Source organism: Propithecus coquereli, unplaced genomic scaffold, assembly GCF_000956105.1.
Source record: "Propithecus coquereli isolate 6110/MARCELLA unplaced genomic scaffold, Pcoq_1.0 Scaffold884, whole genome shotgun sequence".
Taxonomy (NCBI): Eukaryota; Metazoa; Chordata; class Mammalia; order Primates; family Indriidae; genus Propithecus; species Propithecus coquereli.
The window spans coordinates 71,890-82,908 of NW_012155107.1; the positions used below are offsets into that span (position 1 = coordinate 71,890).

General features: G+C 35.8%; 1 protein-coding gene across 1 annotated transcript in view; it reads left to right on the forward strand.

Moving 5' to 3' along the window:
* LOC105826384 (NKG2-A/NKG2-B type II integral membrane protein-like) overlaps positions 1 to 768 on the forward strand; it is a 4,285-nt gene extending 3,517 nt beyond the window's left edge. Inside the window, exon 5 of the mRNA XM_012664362.1 lies at positions 629 to 768. Within this exon, the coding sequence (XP_012519816.1) occupies positions 629 to 768 (140 nt within the window). The remainder of the gene's footprint in view (positions 1 to 628) is intronic.
* The last annotated feature ends 10,251 nt before the right edge of the window (positions 769 to 11,019 follow it).

An 11,019-nucleotide genomic window follows, 5' to 3' on the forward strand; every position in this document is an offset into this window, starting at 1 on the left:
GCAGTCAACCATAGTGGGAACATTATGAAATGAAAATTCCAGGAAACAAACACTTTATGAACTTTAAATCGCTCAGTGTTCTGAGTAGTGTAATGAAATTTCACATTGTTCCATCTGTCTTGCCTGGGTTGTGAATCATGTCATTGTCCAGTAGATCCACACGGTAGAGGCGATACACTGTTTAGTCACTTAGGAGCCCTCTGGTGATCAGATCACTAGTCACAGTATTGCAATGCTTGCATTCCGGTACGTCTTATTGTACTTAATAATGACCCAAAACCTGAGAATAGTTTTGCTGGAATATTTTTATACTTACTCTTTTGTATTATTAGTTATCACTGTTAATCCCTTCTTTTGCCCATTTTATAAATTAAATGCTATCACAGGTGTTATATACAGAATAAACGGTCTATAATAGGGTTCAGTAAAATAGGTGGTTTCAGGCTTCCACTGGTGGTCTTGAAACACATCCCCTATAGATATGGGGGACTACTGTGTTCAACTTTCATAATAACCAACTCTTACTAATATTACATTAAAGTTTCATTAACTGTTTTCAACAAATTCTCTTCTTAAAGTACATGGAAAATACTCTTGTTTCATTGATTGCCCCCATACTATATAATAGACGTATGGATTTTTATTCATTACAGAATAGCAGAAACAGCAGGTGGTGGTGAACGTAACTGTGCTATTCTACACTCAGATAATCTTCAATCAGATGGATGTGGATCTTTGAAAAGATATCATTGTAAGCACAAGCTTTAGAAGTAAAGCATCTTGAGTTTGGAGTTGGGCATGTAATTTTATATTTTGTGCAATGGAAATTATATTATGATTGTACAAGTAAAAATGAATTGTAATTTGTTTTAAAAATAAATATACTTCCAGAAATAATATTTGTAGCATAATACACACACCACAAAGAACAGGATGTCATTGCTTTTGTGTCTGGCTCTTTTTGTTCAACATTGTGTTTAGGGCATTTAACCTTTCTAAAATTTGAATGTTATGTGAATCTGTTTATGTGAAATATCAAGAATAGGAAAACCCTTATAGACAGAAAGTGGAATAGTGGTTGTCAAAGGCTAAGGGGAGGTTAGAATAGGAAGTGACCACTAATTGCTACATTTTTTCTGTTTGGGGTGATGAAAATTTTCTAAATTTCAGGAGTGGTTTTAGTTGTAAGTTTGTAAATATACTAAAATTTACTGATTTATACACTTTAAATGGATGAAATTTATGCTATCTACATGACAACTCAATAAAAGCTGTTTGAAAATAATTTTCCTGGGATTATGTTTGAGACTGCATTAATCTCTAAAGTCATAAACATTGGCCTCTATATAAAGTTGACTTTTCCAATCAATATCATGGTATTTCCAGCAATTTATTAGTTTTTCTTTTATTTCTATCATATTTTGTATTTTTTCCCTTTGAAGTCATACAGAAATACAAATATTTCACATTTACGCTTTTGTAAATAGCATCCTCATTTTAAAATTTCCTTCAGTTATTTTGTTGCTGTAAATAGAAATATAATTGAGGTTTGCATGTTGATCTTATACCCAGTTATTTCATTGATTTTATGTATTATTTCTACCAGTTCAAGTGTAGGTTTTTCTGGATTTTTAATATATATAACTATTTTATCTGTAATGATCACACTTTTATTTAATATTTTTTCCAGGTGCCATAAATTTTTTTATTTATTTTCACTGTTTAAGTTTTTATTTCCAATGATGAAGAGAAGGTACAATATTGATTCTATGTGTATGATATGCATTATATGCACTTTTTTGATAAGATTTCAACATTTCATTCATATTTATGAAGTTTTTTATCAAAGCTTTCTCATATTCAAGCAATTTTATAATACGCCCATATTTCTAATAGATTTTCCTTTGAATCAATGTTACATTTTTGATATTTTTGCATCAGTTGAAATGATATATGTTTTCTCTGTATAATGTTTATAAAATGAACTACTTTTATTCTTTTAAATGTTAAACCAGTCTTGCGATTCTGATTTACTGGTATTCTGTATTGGCCCTTCAAAAAAAATTAGTGAATATATTACATTTAGAGTGAGATTTATTTTTCTACCCATGTTCATAAGGAGATTTTATTACGTTTTGATTCATTGCTACATACTTGAGAGGCCTTGCTATCAAGGCCACACTGGGACACATTCCTTTATTGATCCTGAAAGCCTTTGTGCAAGAGTACTGTTTATTATTCACTAGTGATACCATCTCAGTTTGTGGAATCTATTGGTAAGAATGTTTATATAACAAACTCAATTTGTTTAATACATGTAGGGTTTACAGAGGTTTCCGTTGTCTTACCACATTTTCATAATTTGTATATTTTAAGAATTTTTATTTCACATGGATATTAAATTGTATTTATAACATGGTTTTATTATTTGATATCTATAAAAACTATACGATATCACCACGTTTAATCTAGAAATAAAATATTTGTGCCTTCTTTGGTTCTTTCTTAAATAGTCTTTTTTCAATTTTATTAAGTGTTTTCAATGGAAATATCTTTGGTTTTTGATCCCACTAATTGTGTCTCATGATTTTATAGTATTTGTTGCTTTCTTTCTTCTACTTCACTTATATTTAATTTAATTTAATTTAATTTCAGCTCTTCTCTTTTAGTGCCTTTTTGAGAGAGACACAAATTCTCATTAAGTCAACTGGAAGATTTTGAACCCAATTTGTTTTGTTTCTTGACACAGCTAAGGTTCTTTTTAAAGTTTAGTTGATCTGATCTCTTTTACCTCATCAGATGCCTGAGACCACCAGGCAGTATGTACATGATAATCTACCCCCAAGGCAGTTGTCTGTCCCTGTGCTATTTTAGATATAAACTGACCCATTATCACTTTGAAGGCTCAGGGGAAGACCAAAATGAAGTATCGTTTCCCTTAGTGATATTTTATATGCCTCTGTTGCCTTTGCCTTGTGGGTAGGGTATGCCTCAACCCATCCTGAAAAGGTGTCCATCAATACCAAAAGATATTTATAACCTCTACATCAATTCATTACAATAAAATCAAGTTGACAGTCTTCCACCATATCTGCCCCCTGCTGGATTGGCTCCAGCATTTCGGGTGGACAAGCTCCCCCTTGTAGATTGTTCTGGATATAGAGGTAGCATGAAGCAGTAAGTTATTTGACTAATTTGTCCAATCCTGGAATAATCACCATTTTTTCTAAAACGATCTTCAGAGGCTCAGCCGCCACATAGAAAGCCTGGTGGGAGCCAGAAACTGCCTTTTGAGAGATACTAGAAGGGATGAAGGGCTTTTTCCAGTGTTCCACCATCCTGTGGGAGTGAAGGAAAATCCCCCTTTCTTTGGCCCATTCCTTCTCATTTTTAGAATTCACTAGTTTGTCCTGTATTTCTAATGGTATGGGTACAATTTGCAGCACTGCTGGTACAAATTCCTCTTCCCAAGCCACTCTCTTGGCCTCTCTGGCAGCCTTGTTATTTCCTTGTGTTATGTCCCCCTCCCTTTGGTGTCCTTTACAATGTCAAATTGAGACTTCTTTTGGTAAATAGACTGCCCGTAAAAGTTTCTGAATCTCTTCTCCATGTTTGATCAGAAAGTTTCTGGCCAAGAGTAGCCCCCTCTCCTTCCAAATCTGGCCATGTGCATGGAGAATCATAAAGACGTATTTACTGCCAGTGTATATTTGTATTCTATCCTTTCCCAGTTCTAGTGCCCGCCTTAGGGCTATTAGTTCAGCCTTTGGGCTGAGGTGTTTGGTGGTAAAGGCCTGCTCTGAAGAACCTGAGTGTGGGAGACCACAGCATATCCTGCCCACCAATGTCCATCTGTCACCATACTACTTTCATCAGTAAACCAAATGTCCTCTGGATTTGACAGAGGGGAGCTTTTAACTCTGTCCTTACTGTTGACTCTATTAGTATTGATTCTTCACAACTTCAGTCTATAGTTCTGTCCTCCCTCTTCTCTGTCAGAATAAGCGTGGCTGTATTTAAAGCTACATAGGTTTCCAGGGTGACTTCTGGATATTCTATTAAGAGCTGATATCTTAGCACCCACTATTGGAGAGCAAACTTGGTCTGTTTTTGGTTAATGGGAGGTCAGGCTGTGTGGCGCCCAAACCTTGAGAGTCCTGGAAAAGACTAACTTTTGTGCTTCCTCTACTAGGATGGTTGCAGCAACCAATAATCTCAAGTAATATGATCACTGGCTACAGGGTCTAGATTCTTAGAGAAATATCCCACTGGCCACAATGTTCTCCAAATTTTTGCAATAAAACTCTCATGGCAACTTTTCTTTTTTTGTCAACATGCAATATAAAGGGCTTGCCTAAATTAGGTATTCTGGAAAATTCCTCTAAGAATTACCCAGGGTCAACAGGGAAACTCCCCAATTTCTCTTTGCATGTTTTTAGGTCTCCCATGGAGAATGGCACATGTACTCTCATAGGCTGCCTTCCTGGTCCCCAGATATCTCCTGCAGGGGACATATGGGAGGTGGAGGGACATATTCAGGTGGAGCTTGAGGCCCATTCAGGCTGAGACTACAGTGACAATTGCTTTTCCACCTCCTGACTCCTTCCCCTTTCTTTCTTTTGGCACCTCCTGACATGATACTCACAGTGCTGGGGGTTGTCCCTTAAGGACTTAAAGTCCTGAACATATGGAACTTCTGACGACTTCCCTTCCCCTCTACAAAAGCCTCTAGTTGTAAGATGGTATTGTAATTAGACTCCATTTATGGGCCAGGCCTGGATTGTCCATCTGGTAGTTGATATTAGGGCCAGGCTGTGTTGCAAAAGAACGTTAGTTTTTTTGTCCAAAGGCTGTCAAATCCAAGGATCTTCTAATTTCTTAACAAACATCCCAGTGAATTTGTGAGGATTGACATTTCTTGTCCCATGTTTCTATGGGGAGAGAATAGAGGGTAATCTACCTACTGAAACTGGCATCCCCAGTTCTGTTTGGTCAGTTTTACCTTTGTCCCCGTCATGGACAGCAGAGAGTGTTTCCTGTGGACATGCCACACCCCATCTCACGTGGACAGAGCCCTCTGAGCCCCATGCATTCCCCTGGAACTGTGGGGCAGATTCTGGAGGACAGGGACATCCCTTATAGGGTGTGCACCCCCGTCCTACCCTTGATTCCCCAGACTTGATGTACACCTGTGCCTGGGTATCACATTTTTGCCTTTGTTTCCTTGAGTCCCCTAACTTGGATGGCCTCCCAATCTGCCCTGGTTTTTACTGGTGACCACAGTGAAAGAACTGCCCATTGACTCAGCCTGAGAGGATTCTGAGTTCCTCCCTGGGTCTTTTCAGGGAGTCCATGAAGATATTCAACACAGCCCATTTGCTTCCTAATGAGTGGGGTGTAACCAGAGCTCCCCTAAAGCCAACAGCAGAGCAAGCCCATAGGTGTTTTAAAAGAGTACCAGTGACCTAGCAAGTGGATAAATCAAGTGTGAACATCTCTTCCAGTTGTCAGAAAGTCAGAAAACAAAAAGGGCAGCAAGAAAGGCATGGAGTTCCTGGTTTGACTCACAACTGGACACAGTTTAGTGTGGCCAGAATTCACACCCAAGGGAGAAGGAAAGGAAAAAACTGATGTTTAAGTGCTGCAATAGCAAAACATACATGTTGCATCATCTTACCTTAGCGAAGAAAAGGCAAGAGACCTAGGGAATGGCCACCGCACACACAGGAAGGAGAGAAAATGCTGGGAGTTGAGGAAAAGCAGCTGGTGTTTAAAGGGTAATGATGGCTTTCTTTTTTTCTTATCTTTTCTTCAGTTTCAAATAAGTAGCTAGCTGTTCCCAATGACCTTGAGTAGCGATAACATATTAATAGTTCAATGAGATTTATCTCAACACCCATACCTTAGCAACCACAGCTTCAGCAGGCAGAAGATAGGCAGTTTAACAAACTCCACATTTTAATTCTATAGTGGCAGATTGACCCTTTGAATTCTGAACAATTGATGTAATTTTCCCATTAGTTTAATCTGCTGTACAACAACAGAAATTTAGAGGTTTCAAACATAAGTCCCTTAACTGACAACAGAAAACTTCGTTGTTTTGACTAGAAATTGTAGCCAACTTAATCACACACAAAATTCTAATTTTCCCTTCATGAACTTTATGTTGACTTGCACTGACCCTAAACAATATATGTAAACTTTTGTTTTTGTCCCCAAATTTTCCTTTTCTTAAACAACCTATTATTTTAAGACAAAATTTTTGATACAAGATCCCTTCTATCCAATACTATTCTCTTTTCTTTTTACCTTCCTTATCAAAAATACATCTTCATATCCTTAACTTTCTTCACCTCTCTCTCTTCTAGTTACTAGTTTCTTCTATCTTATTTTTTACTTTGTTACCTAGATAAAGGGAAAAGGAAGTTGTATGTAAAGTCTCGGGTAAGCTTCTCCAATAGTCTGAGAAAGAAAGGCTGAGATCCATTCTCAGACAGGTTCCTGTCATCTCACTTTACTGGGAGATGTGAATATTTCTCCCAAGATGATACAGACGTGTTTTAAGAAGTCCTGGGTTTTGGTACCAAAATGTCAGGTGTGGGGACCAGATATTAGGTCTTTGTTCACTGGTTTTTGGTTCCCCGAACCAAAGAGTGGTTACCAATAACTGATTCAATGGAGTAAATGAGCAGACCAAGCAGAAGCAAGCAGACAAAGTGCCACAGTTTATTTAAGCAAGCATATGTTCCAGAGAAAGAACGGGTCCACCTCTGCGAATGAAGAAGACCCTGAATTTAACAAGATTTCTTCCCTTTATGCTGATTCCCTAATTTTATATTAAATGGGGGACAGAATATTCATGGTTTTTCTGGGAAAGGGGTGGAGAATTCCCAGGATGGCCAGTCCTCCCCTTTTCTATCATTGTAAACCATGGTGTTGCCATGGTATTTGTAAACTGCCATGGTGCTGGTGGGTGTGATTTTTACTATGTTAATGAAGGTAGGTCACTTGAGGTCACTGTCACCTTATTTATACGCATGCTCCAAAGACCTGCTTTTGTGGCCTTGATCATATCTCCACTTTGTGGCCTCTCTACCTTTTTCTGGTTGGTCAGTCCTTGGAGACCCCCTATCATAGACCAAATGTCTGTTCAGTCCTTGAAAGCTGCCTTGACATGTCTTCTGTTCCTTCTTGGTAGCCCTCTTTGGTCAGTTTGTTCTTCCTACTGTAGACAAAGCATCTCCTAGTGCCATCTGCACCTCTCCCTCCTTATCTCTATCTAGCAAGGTGCATTTTTATTTATTTAAAGATGTATTTTATAATAATTTCCCTTTGGGCTTCATCATCAATGCATTTGTTTTTAGAAGGATGTTATTTAACCTTCAAATATTTTGAGATAGTTCAGCTATCTTTTACTATTGATTTCTATATTAATTATATTGTGGTCTGAGAAAATATTTTGTAGGATTTCTATTCTTTTAAATTTATTCAGGTATATTTTATGATCAATCTTGATAAATGTTTCATGCAAGTTTGAGAATATGTAGTCTACTGTTGTTCAATGAATTATTCTATAAATGTTGACTATGTCAAGTTGACTGATAGTACTGTCTGCTGGATCTGTCAATTACTGATAAGTAGAGTGTTGATATCTCCAATTACTATAGTTTATTTGTCCATTTTCCTGTGAGGTTCTATCAGTTTTTGACTCATGTATGTTATGCTCCATTGTTAGGTACACCCTAAGGATTTTTGTCTTATTGGATACTTGACATCTTTATCATTTTGGAATGTCCCTCTTTATTCCTGATAATGTTCCTCGTTTTGATAAGTATATGTGACTATAAGGTCATTTCTAAACAGTGAAAATAAATTTGATAGTTAAAAACTTTATAAAACATATGCTCAGGTTTTTATTAAATTTTTGTTAATTGACAATATAGAAAAATGGATTGTGTTTGAAAACTATTCACATTTAAGTCACACTTTCTCTTTTAATACTTCTTAACTGCATTTACTAATTGGACTGTAATTTAATATAAGCAGTTTTTAGTTTGGATTGCAGATGGCTGAGTCTAGGGTTGAGGAGAGGCGCCAGGTACAGAAGAAAAGGGAGAAAATTAAATGTATTAACTGTTTTAATTTTTCCAAATACTTTATTTTAAAAATATTGGATTCTAATTGCTTGCGTTTCTCTCACAAAGACTTCTTTTTTTTATTTATGCTCTTAAATTATGACTGTTAGAAAAGTAGAAAAGAAAAAAGGAATACTTACCTGAGTTATATTTAAAATATAATTTTGTGCTTTTCTATCTGTTGTACAGAATGAATAGAAGTTCTGGGAAATAGCACTGATTCTATATCGTTTGATTATTCACTGAACTCCCATTTATTGAGTTAGCATATGTGGCCAGTTACTGCATTAGTCCCAGGGTTACAGAGAGAAGTAAGCGTGGTCCATCAAGGCACTTGTATACACAGGGGAGCCGGACACGGAAGTTACAGGGTACCGCAGTAGCACAATAGCAAATGTGATCTTGGCTGTGATAGGAGTGTGTAAAATGGGCCTTCCCCAAACACTTAGGTTGCAGGAAGTTTGCACTTGTGAAATTAGTGTTTTGGGATATTTAAAATTGAACCACATGAAAAAGAATATTTTATACAAGAGACAGCATGTTCAAAAATATACTATTTTCTGTGTCAATATTTTTCATACGCTCTAGCAAGCAGCGAGAACAACAACATAATAGATAAAATACTTATTGGTTTTCAGGGGCTGAGAAGAATTATAAAAGGAGGTGGTGTAGCTCCTACACTCAGGAAGCACTTACAAGTGAAATATGACTAACAAAGTTGAATGTATACAAAAACTGAATGTAACAGAAGAATGAATAGAAATAACAGGGTGTGAGAGTGGTTGGATGTGTGCAATGGGTGTTTCTTACCACCCTTGTAGATGTACAGCAAACCTCAGTGCTGCCAAGGTTGTGGTGGAACTTCTGTGGCTTTTAGGGGATGTACAGTTCAGCCTATGACATCAGTATGGTCTGAGGTGCTCTTTACTGACTACTTGGCTCAAGCAATGGCCTGAATTATGTGTGAACTGCTTAACAGAAAGTTTTAAAATCAAAAAATTTGTGTAAATATATTTCTTGACAACAGAAATACTACAAAGAATATTAAATGTGGAACTTTTCTGGGCAATGACGTGAATAAGAAAGTGGCAGAAAAAATACAATTGATCTCAAAATACTCACAAACATATTAAAAAAGAGGAAAAGAAAAGACTAAGCTCTCACACTTATCAGCTTACCAAGTTTGATCATGCATATATTGTGTACAGGGGAATCTGAAAGGTTAGGAATTATGTTGATAGGGCTTGCATTAAAATTCAATCAGTTTTTTATTAGAAATGATATTAACATACATGAATTCATGTTTTTCCACTGATTGCATTTACAAACACAACAATACAAATGTAAAATTTGTTGTTATAAAATAGATTTGCTGGAAAGAAATTTAAATCTATAATTGTGAGTCAATGACTGAAAGTGATTTTACAAATCTATTAATTATCTTATTCCACTGAGGAATGATGTTTTCTTAATAATCATTTCTTTAATTAAACATATGTGGTCTAATTGTACACACAAAGTGGTTTTTCATGTATGTACTTATATAAAAAATTGTATGTTTTCACATGGAGTTTGGAAATAATATTAAGATATAAAAAATAACATTGAAAAGACTATTTTGTTTTTCCTCTTTGTTTTCTCATTGGAAGTGATTTGTTTTAAAAATAATTTGTCTTGTTAATTGACATTTCAGTTATAGAACCAAAAATTATGCTTTACAAACTTAAAATTTCCTAGGCACAGTGGTAATATTTATGGGAGATTGATGTATAAAAATACTATTTATTAAAGATTTGCATTAAATGCCTTTTTTAATGTTTAGCTGTGTGATTTTGCTTTCCATTTCTGATGAATAGATTTTTCAAAATTTCTTTAGCGTGACAGAAGTGAGGGTCTTTGGTGTATCAGACACAAAATCAACTATAAACTTACTGATAAAGAAATGGGGAAATACAAAACTGAATTTCTAAAAGCCATTTTCTCAAAAGGCCATCTCTAACACAGCAGCAGAACATTGGGAACCAGCGTCAGTAATTTGTAGAGACCCATCATCAAAACAGTTCAAGATTTTTTCTATCTTCTTAATTTGCCCTAAGTAAGTGCCGATATTGTCTCTGAGAGTTACCCCATCGTCCATGACACACTGGGAATATAATAGAATATAACAGAATCCAGAGTATCCATAATGTATCATTCATAAGTCTAAAATACAAATAAAAATTATTAGAAAGAGTTGTTGATAAACCAAAAAATGTGACTATGTTGGTTTCCTGTGGCTGCTGTAACAATTTCCACAAACTCGGAAGGTTTACATAACACAAATTTATTCTTTCATGATTCTGAAGGCCAGAAGTAGAAAATGAGTATCGCTAGACTGAAACGAAGATGTCATGAGGTCCATATTCCTTCCTGAAGCTCTAGGGGAGAATCCTGTCCTTGTTTCTTCCAGTGCCTGGTGGCTGTCAGTATTCTTTTGCCTGTGGGTGTATCACTTTAAGTTTCAAGGCCAACATTTTCCAATCTCTCTCTTCTCCATCTTCACATTTTCTACTTTTTATATCATGGAAGAGTTTTTCATTTTTCCAATGCTTTTTCCCACATCAATTGAGGTAATCATGTGGTTTTATGTTTTATTCTGTCAATGGTACATTACATTAACTGATTTTCATGGATTGTAATATCCTTGTATATCTGAAATTAATCCCACTAGGTAATAGTGTGAAATCCTTTAAGTACACTATTGAATTCTACTTTCTAGTACTTTGTTGAGGATGTTTACATCAATATTCATCATGGAAGAGTTTTTCATTTTTCCAATGCTTTTTCCCACATCAATTGAGGTAATCATGTGGTTTTATGTTTTATTCTGTCAATGGTACATTAC